At 34.3% G+C, this 19,706-nt stretch overlaps 1 protein-coding gene across 1 annotated transcript; it reads left to right on the top strand.

Moving 5' to 3' along the window:
• The first annotated feature begins 15,322 nt into the window (after nt 1-15,322).
• LOC107646615 (uncharacterized) lies at nt 15,323-16,422 on the top strand. Its single transcript, XM_021105459.2, has 2 exons — nt 15,323-15,592; nt 15,676-16,422. Exons 1-2 carry the CDS (start codon nt 15,460-15,462, stop codon nt 16,362-16,364), a joined length of 822 nt encoding a protein of 273 aa, XP_020961118.2. The 5' UTR covers nt 15,323-15,459; the 3' UTR covers nt 16,365-16,422.
• Nucleotides 16,423-19,706: the final 3,284 nt, after the last annotated feature.

The raw sequence follows: 19,706 nt of genomic DNA, 5'->3' as shown, positions 1-19,706 counted from the left end.
CGTTGTTATTTGACATAATTTCAGTGTAATCTACGTAATGTTCTTTTTTTTTCTAGAAATGAGGTTTAGTGTTTATATTTTCTTGTTTTATTCTATTTTACCATATTGCTGGTTGTTTTAAAATTAGTTTCTTCAATTATTTGATGGGATTTATTTGTTTTGAATATACAGTACAGAAACAATTCAATACTTAGGCAATGTAGAATTTCAACCTATAGAATTCAGTATTTATTTGAATAATTTTTGGTGTTTTCGGGAAGTAATTTGGTGTATTATAGAATTTATTCTTCTTTTCCTATATTTTTTTGTACCTGGATTCATTCATATTAACATCGTTTCAATACAGAACAAACATGTTCATAAAAGTTTAATTTTGCAAAAAAAAATTCATGTAAGGCTTGAATTAAATATTTACAAAGATACAAAGTATGTGTTTATTTGAATTATACATTACACAAATAATTCAGTACACAACCAATATAAAAATTCTTAACAATTTACAATATTCAAACTATTTACTATCAATATCTCCTGATTCCAATATACAGTAAGGACTTAATAATGAAATAGATGGCTTGGAGAATTTGATGGCTTCAGATTCTTGATTGGCTTTATCTCTGAGTTGATTCATTTCGTCAAATAAAACGAGTGAAGCATATTCGATTCTGAAATGATCAACTTGTTCCCCTACAGTTTAAAGAAATTTCTTTATTAAACTCCGTTAATTTAGTAATAGAGAGTTTCTATTTTTAAAGATAGTTACCTGTTTTCGATTCTTCCATGAATATTTTTCCTTTTTGATCTTTTTTGGATCAATTATCTCTAGCCATTTTATCACATATATTGCATAATCCCATCTAAAAATAAAAATAAAATAACACATTAAAATAGAACAATAACAAAAGCACAGTAAAATTTATTAAATAGAAAGATTTGATACTTTGTTCGTTGCCCATTGATGTTGACATATGGTGCTTTGACACTCTTATCCTTGTTCATCAAAGGTTTTTCTCCGGCAAACACCCTCATTTGTGAAATTATGAAGCCTTAAAAATAAAAACAAGTCAAGTATAAGAAACTCTATATTCAACACTAAATTACATCGAAATGAATAAATGATAACGTCACACAAAGAACTACTAGTGCACCTTATTTAAAGCACACAAAAACAAGAGAATTTATAGAGAAACAGAAATTTGTATCAGATAAACAAATTATAACAAATTTATTAACTTCTGTTCTGTCTTTCGAAGGAAATTTTTTGTTTAATGGGTCAAGGACATGAAATTTCTTCTTTTCAACATCCGCCATTCATATCCACCAATGCTGCGCATAGCAAAATGGGATAAATATCTGACGTTTGGCCAGATAGAATAATTTTTTAGTTTAATTGGTACCTAATGTAAAAATTACTTAAAAAGTTTTATAAATAAAAGCTTACAAATGGATGGGATGCAAGCCTTTTTTTGTCTAAAAACGGGATGTAGTCTTGATTGTCTTTAATCTGGAAGGGCTTGTTAGTTTTTGGATGAATGAACTTGCCTTAATGACTTGCCAATGTGGCATTCTGCAAAATTTGTATAATACACCGAAAGAAACAGTTACAACAAACAATATATTTTAAAAATACATCGAAATTTCAATGTACTACAGCTTACCATAATATTAGAGGGAGACAGTATATAAGTTTTTCAAATTTTTTAATTTTTGTTGTTCAAAATTTGACACATTGTAGAGACAACCTATGAAAACAAAAACCCAAACTTAATACATATACAGCACAAGAACTCATAAGAAAATCATTAATGTTATTATTGTATTACCAGATTTTCGGTATCTAATTTGGCTTTTAAAGAATTAAAGTGCATTCTAGTTATTTCCAGGTTTCATCATCATAAGTCTTGATATTTGTTATCCAATGAAAGCATTTCTCCTTGAGATCGTCTGTTATTTTCTTTTGTCTCACAGGATTTTGAACTTGTCAAGAAAGCTCCGTGTAGGCTACACCTTTTCTGGTGATAGACTTTTTTGCTTAGCATAATTTAATGCTGTTGCAATCTTAGTATTTATGACCTCAACCAACTCTTTCACTAATATTAAGTTGTCTTGAGATTTTTTCTTGTTAGCTGTTGGTTCACCCTCTTGAGTAAATGTAACTTCCTCACTTCATTGAGAAAAGCCAAGACTAAATGATGGTGTAGAAAAGTTATTCTTCAATGCAGCATTGGCGACCAACATTATTCCATCATTCATGGCTTGAGCCGGTAGATGACTGCATGGTGACACATAAAATAGTTTAAGAATACATAGAAAACATTGAAAAAGAATTTTATTGAGTAGAACTTATACATTAGTAGGAGCTACCTTCTCATGAGATTTTTGTTAAGGTTGTTGAAGTTGTTCTTCGGTATATTCCTCTGTTGGAGACTTTGCATCAGGTTGTTAAGGTTGTGGAGGACTGCAGGATTATAGAAAAGGAATTAAGTTAATACAACCAAACCAAGTGCACCTCAATTCACATGAAATACACCGAAAGATAAACTAAATACATCGCTATTTAAAAAGACAAGCAACTCAATAAAACATTCACAAAATGACACCAGAAGCACTACAACAAATTTCTATGGGCTAGTTACAACAAATACATTAACAAAGTCCCTTAAAATAGACAAAATCAATATTCTATTGCCTAGTTATAATAAAAAGAGGACAACAACACTATGTGCACCTCAAATTAGAAGCAATACACCGAAAGACAAATCAAATACACCAAAAATATTAGAAAATAAATTTAAGTGATACTTACGCATTAATAATTTCTTCTTCTATATCTTCCTTTCCAGAAGACTTTTCAGCAGTTTGTTGAGTTTGGGGAGGACTTGAGATAGGTGTTTTTGAAGGAGGTGTAAATAATTGAAGTGAAACTCTAAAGAAAACAAAAATGAAAAAGTTAGTATGGAGTAAACATTTAGGTGCAAATTAACTTAATGAATAGAACATTGAAAGTGAATTGAAAAATTCACATGTCTAGTGGTTTTGATTGAGAATGAGTCTGTTTCTGAAGAACAATCATTTGTCCTTTAGGATTATTATCTATTATTCCTTCTTAAACAGGAGCTAGTTCATTCAATGATTCTTCTTATTCTTTGAACCTGAAATACATCGAAATCATCTCACAGCTACACCTCAAGCATTCAATAAAAACACAACTTCTATTATTTGAGAACTTACATAGTTGTGATTTTTTCTTTTTTTTCTTGTCTGTTTTTTCTTGCATAAAATCTTAAAGGACTTTTTTTTCTAAGAAAAATATATGAAATCAAAAGTAGAATATGGTAGCACAAGAATTAAAGAAATGGTAAGAGAAAAAAAATTACATGCTATCTATAAGATCCAAAAAAAATTAACTAGTAAATTGATTAATTAGAAGTACATTAATTGGATTAAGATGCCCGAAATATGTAAAAATATTAGAATCTATAATTTAGAAATTTAACGGTAAAATTTAAATTTAAGAAAATTAAATTGAGCGCAAAAATATAATTATTTTAGAAAAAACGTGTACCAATTTTAAAATTGTTTGTACCAGCTTAAATCTGTACGTACTGCGAGTGAGAAAATTGAAAATATGAAAATGATAAGGAAAAATATTTAGAATAAAAGCCCAAGCACTTATCTTAAAGGTTTTGGGTCAAAGAGCTAAGAACTTGAGTTGGGCCACACTTGGGCCCAAGCCTAGGTATATAACCCCTCACCCTTAGCACTTTTCACCCACAATTCATTAAGGAGAGTGAGGGAGCAGTTGAGAAGAGAAGAGAGGAGAGAATGCCCTAACCCTACTATTCATCACCATTTTCATTTGCTCATAACTTTTACTCTGGAGTTCCGATCGCTGTAGCATTTGCGGCCATGTGAAGCCTATCTCCTCCTCTTAAATTCTATCTAATTAGTTTAGTAAGTAATTTGAAATCCCAGCTCCAACTTCTCATTTAAATCTGATTTTGCATTTTCAGCTTGGGTATTGAGAATTTTTGGTGATTTTGATGTTATAGAAGTTCTCTAACTTGTGTTCTTGGTGGTTTTTATCTAATTTTAGTGCGTAAAGATAAGAACTCTTTTTTTTTCTCTTGGTTCATCAATTTATATGAGCTCTAGTTTTGACATTGTGCCAAATTGTATAATATAGTGTTAGATTGAGTGATTAGAAGATTGACTTGGTGGAATTTAGAAGGGGAAGTTTGGAAGCTTGAAATTTGCGACATTAAGGTACCAATTTAAGTTTCGGATAAATACCATGTAATGTGAAATAAAATTCTAGGCTAGTGGAATTAGGATTATTGTTGAATTGTTGTGGTTGATTGTTTGGTTTAGTGAAAATTGTGATATGTTGGATATCGATTGTTAGTTGTTGTGAATTGTAAAGCAAATTGTTGTTGAGTTTGGATATGAGATTGTGGAATTATTGCTTATTATGGCAAGTGATATGAAAATTAAGGTGGAGGCCATGATAGGGTGAGAAATTCTCTACTTGGTAAGTTGAGGTAAGTGATAGTATGGCTATGTTCTGATTGATGAATTGATGATGTTGAGTTGAATAATTAATTTAATTTGGTTGTGGATTGTAGATGCATGAATGTGTATAATAAAGGTTTAATCGATTGATTAGGTATTGGAATGGTTAGAAAGGGTAGAGAATTTGACAAATGTATGTTGAGTATGTTTAGAAAAGGTTTGAATTGAATTGGATTGAGGAATTGGTCAAAAGGAACATTTGTAGAATTTGGCAAAACATATTTTTAGCCAATTTCGAAGGGGCCATAACATGGTGTCCGGAGTTCAGAATTGAACGAAATTTATCTTAAATTAAAGTTAGTGAAAAGATCTTTAAAACCATCTAAGAATGAAAGAAAAGAATTGTAGAAAAAGTAATGAATGATTGGAAATTGGGATTTAAAAAACTAAAATCTAAATGTTGTAGAAAATTGGGGTCCTGCGTACGGACGACTAGGGGTGTGCAAAAAAACTGATTTCACTAAACTGAATTGAAACTAAACTGAAACCATAGTTTTTATGAAAACTAGTTTATTAAAAACTAGTTTTTATGGTTCAGTTTAGTTTTAAACTAAATTAAAACTGATTTTATTTAAACTCTAAAATTAGTTTTTACATACACTTTCTCTCTTCCCTTCCTCTCTCTCTCTCTCTCCTCTTTCTCCCCCTCTCTCCCTTCTCTCTCTCTTTTCCCCCTCTCTCCCTCCTCTCTCTCTCCCTTCTCTCTCTCTCCCCCTTTTCTCTCTCCTTTCCCCCTCTCTCTCTCCGTCTCTCTTTCTTTCTCTCTCTCTCTCTCCTCTTTTCCCCTCTCCTCTCCCTCCTCTCTCTCCCCCTCCCATCTCTCTTCGTCTCTCTCTCTCTCTCTCTCTCCCTTCCTGTCTCAATTCCTCTCTCTCCTCCTCTTTCTCCCTCTTCTCTCTCTCCCTCTCTCTTGCCCTTTCTTTCTCTCTCTCCTCTCCCTCCTCTCTCTCCCCTCCCATCTCTCTTCATCTTTCTCTCTCTCTCTCTCTCTCTCTCTCTCTCTCTCTCCTCCTCTTTCTCCCTCTTCTCTCTCTCCCTCTCTCTTCCCCTTTCTTTCTTTCTCTCTCTCCTCTCCCTCCTCTCTCTCCCCCTCCCATCTCTCTTCATCTCTCTCTCTCCCAATTCCTTCCTCTCTCTCTCTCCTCCCTTCTCTCTTCTTCTTCTCTTTCTTTCCCTCCTTTTCCTCGCTCTCCCCTTTTCTTTCTCTCTTTCTCCCCGCTCTTTCTTCCCCCCTCTCTCTCTCCTTCTCCTCTTTCTTCTCCTCCTCTCTCTCTCTCTTTTTCCTCACGATCTCTCTACCTCTCTTTCCTTTTTCTCTCCTCTCCCTCGCTCTCGCTCCCTTCCCCCTTCTCTCTCTCTCTCTGAGGAAATGAGAAGAGGGAGAGAGAGAGGAAGAGGGATAGGGGAGAGAGAATGAGAGAGAGAGAGAACGAGGGAGAGAGGAGGGGGAGAGAGAGAGAGAGAAAGACAAAGAGAGGGGAGGGGAGAAAGAGGGGAAGGGGGAGAGAGAGAGAAAGAGAGAGAGAGAGAGAGGGAGAGAGAGAAAAGGAAAAGAGAGAGAGGAGGGAGAGAGAGAAAGGAGGGGGAAAGAGGGAGAGAAGAAGAGAGGGAGGAAGAAGGGAAGGAGAGAGAGGGAGAGAAAGAGAGGGAAAGGAGGGGGAGAGAGGGATAGAATAAAAGAGAGAGAGAGAGAGGGAGAACAGAAGGAGAGAGAGAGGGAGAGAGTGAGAGAAGAGGAGAGAGAGTGGGAGAGAGAAAATGTAAAAACTAATTTTATATATGCTAAAAGTTAAAACTAGTTTTAGCCTATAAACCAGTTTAAACTGTTTTTTTCAATTAAAACTGGTTTTATTTTTATGAACTGGTTTAAACTGGTGCACTGTATTATAAACTGGTTTAAAACCAGTTTCTTATTTGACAAAGTAGTTTGGTTCAGTTTCTAAACCATTTAAAATGGTTTAGTGCAGTTTCAGTTCAGTTTATGAAAAAACTGAACCATGAACACCCCTACGGACGACCCATGCATACGCATGAGGGGTGTTATAGAATTGAAAGAGTTTCATGCACATATCATGCGTACGCACAAAAGCCAAATTATGCGTACGCACGACTCGTGTACATACGATTTGCATTTCAGAATTGAACAATTTTCATGCTCGTTTCTGCATATATGCACAAAAGTGGATTCGTGCATACGCACGAGGCATGTGTCTGCACAACTGCCTTGTTTTTAGAAATGGTGATTTTTAACTCTTTTAGCCTATCTAATAAGATCTTTCACTTCCATAACCCCCTTTATTGAGTATAGAGACGGCGGATTAGAGGATAGAAAGCGTTGGAAAGGAAATTATTTAGTCGAAATGGGTTGAAAGTGATTGAAGAGATGAGTTGATGTGATTGAATGATTAAAATGAGTTTGATTGATGTGATACTTGTCTGGATAGATACAAGGGTTATGGCTTTGTTCCACTTGTTCCGGATTGATATTTGAGTTGTCTGGATAGATGTAAGGGTTATGGCTTTGTCCCACTTACTCTGGGTTAATATTTGAGTTGTTTGGGTAGATGCAAGGTTTGTGGTTTGTTCCACTTACTTCGAGTTGAGATTTGGGACACTTTGTTGACCATCCATTACAAGATGTGGCAGGACACTTAGACCTTCCCGAATGTTCCCAAGAGAAGCTGGGCAGGGCACACTCCCTAGCATTGATTTGAGAATTATGCATGATATTGATGAATGAATGAATATGAATACCTCTTGGGGATGCGCGCACCGAGGGACTGTCTAGGGTTTGCTACTAGACATGTTAGGTTTTGACTTATAACCGACAGATGATCTCATTGACTGTAGGGCAGGGATGCATCATTTTCATTTGTGTGTATTGATTGGTTGTGCATCTTATATTTGGCTTGCCTTGTTGAATTTGTATCTATATGCTATTTGAGCTAATTATTTATCTGTTCTCTCTATTTGTGTATTCTTTGTATTGTTTTGTCTATGTTTGAACAACTGAGAGATCCCTTATGCTAGCGAAGGTGACGCTGATGGTTGTTCTTGATGCGGTGTGGTGATTGAAAGTTTGTGGAAAACTGACAATAAATAGATAAATTTGAATCCCTTAGGTAAGTTTCCATTTTCTAGTTTAGTGAGAACCCTAGACTTGGATCAATGTAACTTTAAGATCAAGATCGCTTAGAGAGTTCGTGTTACCTTATATTGTATCGATTCGGCACTTTTACCCAACTGGGGACCCGGTGGTTTAGGTTCTCACCCATATATTATTTTTGTTTTTCAGATGCAAGTCAGATGCAAGTCCCAACGCACCTCAGTGAGCGGGAGTTTTATCTGAAAGATGGCGAAGAAGACTTTTTGCTTTTGTTTTGGTTTTTAGATTCTCTCCTTCTTTTGGAAAAACTCATATGATTTATTCATTTTGAAAACTTGCCTTAGAGACTTTTGATGTGTATGTGGAGAGATAGGTTATGTATATCAAACTGTTTTACTATTGTAACTCTAGCCAGCCTAATCTTCACAGGCCGAGACTAGTAGATATTTATATATACTTATATATGTCTCTTTACCCTTGTTCTATCTTCAAGATTTTAATTATCTACTTTTTTCGACACGCTTATGTATGTTGTCGAGTGTGAACGATTGGCGAATTCTCTTTTTATTTGGGGTTCAAATTCCTATACAGGCTTCTAGTTTAATATTTCCTTCTATACATAAGTATTTATATCTCAACTTTATGTCGTAGCACTAAACCCTCATTGAATTATGACTTAAGTATAAGGCTTTGAAGGATAGAGTGTTACATTATCACTTGGTTGATTTTCACTGCTCTGATAGCTTGTCTGTGCTTGAAACACAGGATCATTTTCACTTGCCAAATTTACATGTGATATTTTAAAGACAAAATAAACATTATTAAGTAAAACTAGAGTAATTACATCAAGTTTTAGAAAATTTTAGCAAAGAAAAAATTTCATACATTGAATCTTACATTTACGAAGAATCATAGTGAGATTCTGTGGAGTGGAGTCCAATTTCTGGAATATTAGTGGTTTTTTCCTACATCCTGAAAAAGCAAACAATCATCAGGCAATAAAATTGGAAAAATACACCGAAAAGCACCGCATACTTTTTGTGCAGGCTTATCATTTGTTTTCTTCAATCTTGCTTTTCTTATTTCTTGCATTTGTTCACTTCTAATAATATGGTACTCGAAAATTGAACTCGCACAACTTCACTGGCAAGTGCACCGGTCATCCAAGTAATATCTCAGGTGAGTGAGGGTCGATCCCACGAAGATTGTCAGATTGAGCAAGCAATAGCTATCTTGTTGGACTTAGTCAGGCAAATAGTAAAAGAAGGTTGTTGGTGTAAACGCATAAAGCAATGAAATAAGAAAAACAAGTAAAGATTGGTGTAAATTCAATATAAAGAAAATAGTTAAGGTCTTGGAGATTTTTATCTTTTCGGATCAATACTTCTTACCAACTATTTTAACAATTAGTGATTCATTCTATGGCAAACTATAAGTGATTAAAACATAATCTCTTAGTGAGTTAATCTCCTCTAACCTTACTAAAATGCTACATACAAGGTCAATTCTTTCATATCAGAGGGTGAAGTTCAAAAATCTAGTTTAGAGCCACAAAAATCTCAATTACCCAAAGCCAACCAGATTTTAAGTCACATATCTAATTAGCCAGGCAAATTGCAGTTTAGGAGGAGTGTTTTCAAGTTGTCGCCCAAGCGAGATAGCTCTCTTGAGAATCACAAGAGCTCATATAGAATAAGGGGTCATACTCTCGTTTCACCCCAGATTCATAAGATTAAGAACGAAAACAATACCTGAGAATTGAATCAAATATTAATTAAAATAGAAGAGTAATAATATTAATCCTTAGAAATAAACAGAGCTCCTCACCTTAACCAGGAGGTTTAATTGCTCATGACTTACAAAGAAAATATGAAAGTGCGGAGTCTCCCTCCCAGAGGAGAGATTGAATGTCCTTTGGGGAGGAAGGAAGTCCCTTATTTATAGTAAAAACCTCTAAAACTGAATCTAGAATTCAAATTCAAACTAAATCAAAATAGAATCAAATCTAGATCAAATCAAATATTTTAATTTGAAATTTGAATTTTAATCCTGAAAGATATTGTTTGTAATTAAAAATTACAAAAAGGGAAGATAAGATAACAAAATCCAACTAAAGATGCTCCATGAGTGAGGTGGGACCCGTACTACTGCCGTTCAGCGCCAAAATGCGCGTTCATCACGGAAAAGGGGTAGTTCTGGCATTCTTGTGGCCGTTCAGCACCGGGAAGGGATGCTGGTTCTGTCCTTCTTGGGTGCTAAACGCCAGACTCGGCGTAAAAATATTGACTATTATATATTATTGGAAAGCTCTGGAAGTTAGCTTTCTAATGCCATTGAGACCGCGTGAATTGGACCTTTGCAGCTCAAGTTATGTTCATTGGAATGCAAGGAGGTCAGGATTGACAATATATGCTATCCTTTCTTCGTCTTTGCATAAAACTCTGCCAAATTCGCCCAAAATTCACCTAAAATCATAAAAATACCACAAGAACTCAAAGATGAATTTTGCACTAAAACATAATAAAACTTAATAAAATCTATCTAAAAAAAAGTAAAAACAACTCGAAAAAAGGGTATAAGATGCTCACGCATCACAATACATGCAAATGATTCTGTTAATAAATAAAATTTTGATAAAAGAAAAACATAGCATTACAATGATAGTTTTTTAAACTTACTCATTATCATATTCATTTTTTTTTTGGAGGATGAGTCCTCAGTAACATGTTTTCTTTTTTTTTGGATTCAATCCTGAAAAAGCAAACAATCCTCAAGCAAATGAACACAATAAAATTGACAAAATACACCAAAAAGAAATACTTACTTTTTTGCAGGCTTTTGATTTTTTTTCTTCAATTTTCTTTTTCTTATTTCCTTGCTTTCTTCACTTCTGATAATTCATACAAAAAATTCTGTTAATAAATAAAATTTGGACGAAGATAAAAATAAATAGCATTACAATGATAGTTTTTTAATCTTACTCATAATCAGATTCAGGTTCTTTTTCGGAAGATGAATCCTCAATAACATGTTTTTTTTTTAGATTCCATTTTTAAAAAGTAAACAATCATCGGTCAAATAAACACATTAAAATTGATAAAATACACCAAAAAATAATACTTACTTCTTTGCAGGCTTGTGAATTTTGTTTGTCAATCTTCTTTTTCTTATTTCTTGCTTTCTTCACTTCTGACAATACATGCAAAATATAGCATTATAATGATAAATTCTGAGTCTTACTCGTCATCAGATTCAGTTTTTTTCTCGGAAGATGAATTCTCAATAACATGCTTCCTTTTTTTGGATTCCATCTTGAAAAAGCAAACAATCATCAGGCAAATAAACACAATAAAATTGACAAAATATACCGAAAAATAATACTTACTTCTTTACCATTCTTTTAGGTAATTTTCTACTTTTTTTGTGTCTCCTTTGAGTCATGTTCAGAATCAAACTCATACTTAGCAGCACTTTCATTTTTCGAAGAAATAGTGTTCTTTTTGTGTGGCTTCTTTTGTTCCTTTCTTTCCCCCTTCTTGGTTTTTTGGTTGTTTTTTCACCTGTGCTCTTTTCACGATGCCCTAAAATAGAAATAATATTTGTTTACACAATATATTTTAAACAAATACACTAAAATTAAAAAAAAATTCTGTTGAGTTACCATGTTATCCTTAATCTCAGCTTGTATTCTTTCAACTAACAACTCCCTGGTTCAATGTTGCATCCACGATGGTCCAGAAATCGCATGCACCGACTTATTTTTATGTGTGGATTCATGAAAATATACAATCATCAAAGTAAAGAGGTAGCCATTGACAGCATATTCCTTTTCCAATGTGTGCTCTCTGATGCCCTTGATAAGGAAGATGAACACATAACCATCCTAATTCCGTTCACGTATTATGTCCACATAACGAATGAGTGTCATGTGAATCGAAGAAATTTTGTCTATCGTTGTCGACAACAAGAAGCATATATGAATGTAGAGGATGAATATCTTCTTGAATTTTAGCCATTTTTTTCCATCAACACTCATCTCCATCATAGATCTTGTCAATTCTAACAAAGTCTTGCCTTGAAAGTTTCTAACAACTTCCTTATTTTTCTCACTAAGTTCTTGAAAATTAATTTTGGCTGAATAGTGTGCCCTGCAAAAGCAGCAAAAATATTTCAATAATAGAAATAATTTTATAATACACCGAAATTTAATTTACAGAATATATTACAAAATAGATTTTTATCAGATACAATCAAGGCAAGGGACGCTGCTATATTTTTAGGGAATCTTGATTATACCATACCGTATGTCCAGTGTGTTATTGTACAGATCAAATGAATATGTCAATTCTTTCAAAAGTTTATGTGACACATTTATGGGAAGGATATGCATCATACCACCAAATCTCAATTCTTGCACTACAAAAAATCTTTATTAAAATAGCAATAGTATTATGGCAGGTCCATAAAACTGCCATTTTTTTGGCTAATTTCGACAGTTTTAGCCTCTATCGTAATGTTCAATTTCTTTTGCCAGTCATTTTTTTTCCTTTTTATATGTTTTAAACTGAGGAGGTGATGAATATGAAAGTGATTAGTGTTGCATTTGAGAATGGGAGAGTGATGTGAATGACGAACTCTAATCTCTTGCCGCCATTCATCTTCCACCTCTATCATACATCTCTTTGATGCCATTCATTGCAGCTCATCTCCTCGCCGGCGTCGCCGCTGCAAACAATGTCATTGTTGCTGCCTTTAACGAGCTCTGCAATTTGGTCGTGCCTTCTCTGTCACTTTCAATAGGTAATCTATTTCTTCTTTTTCTTCTGATTTTTTCTCTCACTTCATACTTTTAGATCTAGTTTATGATCTAGTAGAAAAAAAATAGAGAATACTTGCTCACCGAGTCGCGCCAGCAAATCAGATCTACCAAAATGTTCAACGGCATTCTCAGTCAGAGATTTGTCATGAAATGATGATTTTGTACTTTAATTTCTCTGTTTCTGTTCTTCCTTCTTCATGCCTTTCACTTATTGTGGTTATGTTGATTGTGATTTTTAATTTTTTATTTTATCTCTTTTTATTTTTTCTGTGAATCGTTAATTAAACAGGCGAAACTTAGAATCCAATCGATGTGATAAGGAAAAAGAGGATCGCGATAGAGAAGTTTATTAAGATCTGTTTATAATAGTCTTTTTTTCTGTTTTTGTTTTAGAAAATTTGTTAATTCAAGTACGATAGATAGATGAAATTTTTCACTGAAGTCGATCTATGAATTCATCAATGCACAGCTTTAGAAGGATGTGCTAGCTTTAGTCTTTCGTGATTCCACTATAATCAAGATTTTGAGACATTGTTTTGTTTTTAGAATGAAAATTGATTGAGCTGAGAGAAGATGTTTCTATTTCTAAAATCTGATGCATATGAATGATAAAAGACTCTGAAGTTAGTATTCTTATTTTAGTTGGAAGTGAATTTTGGAGAGCATAAAGTTGTGCAAAAAATTATCCCTATTGTTTTCAATCTTACTAAAACGTGCTACCAAGGTATCTCATTTGTATGCCAATGTATGTGTATTAGTATTCTGTTATGACACTTGTAATTTATTAACTTTATTGTTTGTTCAAAGCAATCAGACTTGCTACGGACTTGGAGACAGATAAGCCACATTTAAGTGACATGTCAGTGATAACATTGAAAGGTATGGGATCATGGCATTTAAAATATTTCTGGTAACATATTTAGTTACTGATCAAAAAATATTTGATATTGTCAATGACCTTTTGTTTTGTTTTTTTGTTTAGTAACCAATCTTATTTCAGGTTTATTCTTATCATTAACTTATTTCTTCTCAAGAAACAGATCTCGCATGTTGGATTACCAGCTTGCTCTACAGTTATATGTTAGAAAAGATGTTGGTAAGTAATTGCACTCCAAGCAATCAATAATAAGTTGCAGAACTCCAAATCACAATGCTTTTATCCTCATGTAAGTGACTGATGGTAGATGGTTTGGAAATCTATTTGGTTTATAAATAAATTTCTGGGGTATATAATTTAAAATAAAATATAGAATCCTAATTGAGAAATTAAAAACATTATATGGAATTTTAAAAAGATTTGTTTATTGTAAAAATAAATGATTAAATTAATTATAATCTCGAAGATGTTCTTAGGATGCAGAAATATATGATCTTAAAATATTTCGCAACCTATAGTTATTTCGTTACTTCAATTTATTTTATTACCGTCACTATATATATATATATATATATTATATTTTCTATCCTAATAATAAATATACATAAGAATATTTTTTGAGTATTGTATCTCTACTTAATTATAGAAATATTATTCTATTAATAATATATATATATATAAAATTAACCCTAGACCCTTTTGGCATGTTTGACTAATGTAACCTTTTATTTTGATTGGGCAAACAATTGTGTTAAATCGACCAATTGTCCTATAAAAAGTTCCAATAGTATGTATATTTTTGTCGTTTCTTTAGAAACATTAATTTATTTAGATGTGTTTTAAAGGTTATCAATTAAAAAAAAATATTAAAAATATACAAATTAATGTACACTAACATATTAAAAAATATTAACTATGTTAACTTATATATATTAATTTTTAATTAGATTAATATTAATATAACAAAAAAATTAATCACTTAATTTATTTATATACTAAGTAAATTAATTTTAATAAATATGTATTAATTTCTTTTATAAACAAATTATATATAAATACAATAAAATAAATTAAGTACATTGACTCACGAATTTTGTCACATTAACTACAGAGCAAAGAAACAAGCCGTATTTAGTGAGCATATGAAAGGATTGCACACCACACCAAAACAAATGAGTCCTTATTTAAAATTGCACATATATACAAAGGCAGAACAATATAACTAATGTGTGTATATAAGCTAGAAGTTTGGTTATTCTTTACCCTTATATATTAACTAAAAGAAAAAAGAATTGCTGAAACACTATTGCATATAATAATTTTGTACTTAAAGTATTTGAAATAGTACTGTGGTAGGAAGTTGGTAAGGTAATAATAACCATTATTTTTTCATTATGAGAACAGTGAATATTATAATTCAATTAATATAGTTCGCTATGTCAAAGATATTATCTAAAGACCTTATAATATGTTTATTAAAATTTTATTACACACTTTAGTTCGATTCATGTGTATTAAATGACACACATCAATATAATTTTTATATTTATTATTTAATAGTACACATATCATAAATCAAATTAATTAAATTCAAGTTTAAATATATAGTTTGAATATCACATAGTTAATAATATTTATATAATTATAATAAAAATTATTTATATAAATTATTTAATGATTTTTTTATGTATAATAATAATATAGTGTTACAAATTTCATAATAATTTTTTTATATATAAGTGAAACTAGACTTAAAAAATTTTATTTGGACTATCAAAAATAAAAAATAGAATAATATTTTTTTTATACAATAAATTTTATACAAAAATAAATTTTAAAATAAAAGTAATAACTATTAATATCAATCAATAGGTATTCATTAAGTTTTATATTAGAACACGCCCGGGTTTTACACTAGTTTTACTTTAAAAGGAGAAGGTCATGGGAATTGGGTTATGATCATGAGGCATGAGCACACCTTGAAACTCTGACATCCTTCTCCACTCATCGCTTCGCTTCTCTTGTTTTCTCTTCGCTCCACACACACACTCACACTCTACATTACACCTTGTCCATCTCCAAGAGATGGTAAGAGCTCCTTGTTGTTCAAAAGTTGGATTGCACAGAGGTCCATGGACTCCCCGAGAAGATGCATTACTCACCCAATATATTCAATCCCATGGGGAAGGCCAATGGAGATCACTCCCTAAAAGAGCTGGTACCATTAATTGAATTTCCTATCAATCCACATCCACCTTTCTCGTCTATATATCCGTTGATTATTGTTGTATGTGTATGCAGGCCTTCTTAGATGCGGGAAGAGTTGCAGGTTGAGATGGATGAACTATCTGAGACCAGATATCAAGAGAGGCAACATAACACCCGAAGAAGACGACCTCATCATTAGAATGCATTCACTCTTAGGGAACAGGTGGTCCCTCATCGCTGGAAGGTTACCGGGAAGAACCGACAATGAAATAAAAAATTACTGGAACACCCACCTCAGCAAGAAGCTCCTCAGGAGTCAACCCAAGAAGAAGAAGCAGAAGAAGAAAGACGCACAAGCAGAGGAAGAGGAAGAGGCAGAGGCAAAGAAGAAGAACAAGACCGTCGTTTATTTACCCAAACCGATTCGAGTTATTCCAAGAACCAAAAGTACCCTAACCTTGGAGTCCAATTCAGGAAGCGCATCAACGAGCCATGAGAAACAAGAAGTTGCGAAAGAGGTAAATAATATTGATGACGTCATGATTTGCAGTAACGACGAAGAAGATGAGGAGCTTGGACTATTCCTCGGTGGTGATGGTGAAGATCAATACCATATTGACCAAGTAGTCAACGGATCTGATGACGTGGAATGCGGGTCCCCTGATTTTCTCGGGGATTGTGGATCCCTTGAGAAGTTGTATGAAGAATACCTTCAGTTGTTGAACATGGATGACGCCATTCCTGACCAATTCGATTCTTCTGCTAAAAATTTTTTACTGTAAAACTGTAAAAATACCCCTGTACGTAAAAATATCTTATGGAAAATATTAAAATAATAATAATAATAATTGGCCAAAGCCAAAATGTTATTTTATTTAAGACAAAATTTTTGGTGTCTTTCAATTGGGTGCCAAATTTATTGAACTTCTCTCTTAAGGTAAATATTAAACATTTAAAAATTATTTATTTTTATATATTTTAATATTTTTTATTTTTATAATAAATTAGACAATTATACGTAGATACTAGATATACTATAGTAATTATCTTGATTTAATTTAGGGTTTGGTTAAATATATTTTTAAAGCATTTAATATATAAAAAGAGTAACAAAAATATTAAAAGATCAGCATAATTTCTTATTTTTAGTTTTTATTTAATTATTAATATTTAAAAATATATACTAAAAGTATTGTTATTTAAATTTTTTTTTATTAATAATAGGTTTATTATTATAATTTTTTTAATAAGAATACATAAAAAGTACATAGTATATAAGATGTAATAACTCAATAAATATTTTTTTAGAGAATTCTGTATTCTTTTCAATAATCAGAAAACTTATTTTTCTCTCAAAAAAATAATCTAAGTAATAAGTATATTATTAAATTACTATACTAAAAAATTAGATTTATAAATAAAAATAATAACAAAAAATAATAAATTCTATTAGTTTTTTAATATTTTTCAAATAATAATATTAGGGACATAAACGAAGTTAGACTTTTTATCTAAAGGAGACCAACATAAAAACTATAACTAAAAAAAAATATATATATATATATATATTGTTCATACCCTGGCCCAATAATAAAGGTCCAGGATCCAAGCAAATAGACCCAACCCAAAGGGTTGGCCCTCACCCAGTACCAGCCTTCATCCCAAGAAGTCGGTACTGAACACGACCTGCTCCAAAGAAGTCGGATACGAGGGTTAGCTGGCAGATAACACTCATTCGAATGAGTAACTGCCCCTAGAAACTCTCCAACCACTTCATAGAGCCATATCTTAACTTCCCTAAGATATGGGAACGGTTATCCACCTAAAAAGGTGGCACTACTCCAGCGGTGGTTATTGGTTCACCACTATAAATACCCTGACACCCCTCAGGTATCACTAAGTCCAATACATTCTAAACTTGCTCACACTCTTGCTAACTTAGGCATCGGAGTGTCCTTGCAGGTACCACCCCCCATTCTTTCGCACGTACAAGTCGGACGGAGGAACACCGAGTTTCAGGTTCACTCGATAGTCACCTCCCTCACACGTTTGGGCCAACCAACGCCATCCGGCCCACTAATCTCTGGTTACCCACCGTAACATTGGCGCCGTTGCCGGGGACCCGTGAGATCAACCAGTGATGGCGGAAAGATCCCCTGAAGAGGGTCATGTGGAGACAGATTCCGAACAAGAGAATTTGAACACTGAGGCAGATCAGACCCTCCATCAGGAAGTCAATGACCAACATAGGGAAGGCACCTCCGGAATCAAAAATCCGAAGGTGAACTCCTCGGAGGGGCGCGAGTCAGAAAAAGAAGGACCCTCCCACGCTAGTGAACTTATGGGATTAATCCATAGCCGCCTCGAACAGCTAGAACAGGAGCGGGAACGACAAAGGGAAGCTGAAAGGAACCTAAAAGAGGAGATGGAGCGACGAAAAGAGTTAGAAAGAAAACTCCTAAAGTTAGAATCCTCCCTCAAAGGTCGGAATTCCCACGACGATAGGGAAGATTCTCCCTTAGGAGAGAAAGATCCGTTTAGCGAGGACATAATGAGGGCAAAAGTTCCGAGAAACTTTAGAAGCCCCGATATGGACCTCTACGATGGAACCACCGATCCAAAGCACCATCTGAGCAACTTTAAAAGTCGGATGTATCTGACCGACGCTTCTGACGCTACGCGATGCAAAGCTTTCCCGACAACCTTGTCAAAAGCAGCGATGAAGTGGTTCGACAGTCTCCCTCCGAGGTCAATTACCAGCTTTGAAGACCTCTCAAGAAAATTCTTGATGAGGTTCTCCATCCAGAAGGACAAAGTAAAACATGCACCAAGTCTCCTGGGAATAAAACAGGAGGCCGGGGAGTCCTTACGGGCCTATATGGAAAGGTTCAACAAAGCATGTTTGGAGATTCAAGACCTGCCCACCGAAGCAGTCATCATGGGGCTAATCAATGGTCTTAGAGAAGGTCCCTTCTCACAGTCCATATCAAAAAGACACCCCGCCTCTTTAAATGATGTACAGGAAAGAGCTGAAAAATACATCAATATGGAAGAAAACGCTAGGCTAAGAGACCCGAGTTTGCGACTCGGACACCCTCCCCCAACGAAAGAAAGGGAGAGGGAAGCGAAGAAGAAGGAAGAGCTCGGCCTCGATAGGCCAAGGAAATATCAATCTTATACTCCATTGAAAGTTCCCGTAGTGGACGTATACAGAGAAATTTGCAATACTGAAAGGCTGCCTCCCCCCAGACCCATTAAAAATAAAAAAGGGGGGAGCCGCGGGGATTACTGTGAGTACCATAAGATATATGGGCACTCTACAAACGACTGTTACGACCTTAAAAATGTGATAGAAAAGCTGGCCAGAGAAGGTCGGCTTGACAGATATCTCATAGAAAGGTCGGACGGCCATGGAAAAAGAAAGCGAGAAGATACGGATAGAAGAGACCCACCACCACAAACTCCGGAGAGACATATCCATATGATCTCAGGAGGGTTTGCGGGATGGGGGCTCACAAAATCCTCTCGTAAAAGACATCTCAAGAGAGTTTACCAGGTTGAAGAGGGGTCCTCCGACCTCCCAACCATTTCATTCACAAAGGAAGATGGGCGAGGAATAATCCCTGGGCACGACGACCCAGTGGTAATCACCATGATCCTGGCAAATGCCCATCTACACAGAACACTAGTAGACCAAGGAAGCTCAGCAGACATCCTCTTCAAGCCCGCTTTCGACAAACTAGGTTTAGATGAGAAAGAGTTAAGAGCTTACCCCGACACCTTGTACGGATTAGGGGACACGCCGATAAAGCCACTAGGATTTTTACCCCTCCACACCACCTTTGGAAAGGGGGAAAAATCAAAGACTCTGAGTATAGACTTCATAGTCATCGACGTGGGGTCGGCCTATAATGCTTTAATTGGCAGAGCTACCCTTAATCGACTCGGAGCGGTGGTATCGACGCCCCACCTCTGCATGAAGTTTCCGACCTCGTCGGGGATAGCAACGGTGAGGGGAGATCAGAAGCTGGCAAGGAAGTGCTACAATGAAAGCCTAAACCTGAGAGGAAAAGGCAAAGAAGTCCACACAATAGAACTCGGGGGAGCAAGGGTTAAAGAAGAGC

Source organism: Arachis ipaensis, chromosome B6 (assembly GCF_059453495.1).
Source record: "Arachis ipaensis isolate K30076 ecotype BB chromosome B6, ASM5945349v1, whole genome shotgun sequence".
Taxonomy (NCBI): domain Eukaryota; kingdom Viridiplantae; phylum Streptophyta; class Magnoliopsida; order Fabales; family Fabaceae; genus Arachis; species Arachis ipaensis.
Note: the sequence above shows the minus strand (reverse complement) of the source record. Positions and strands in the feature narration are given on the sequence as shown.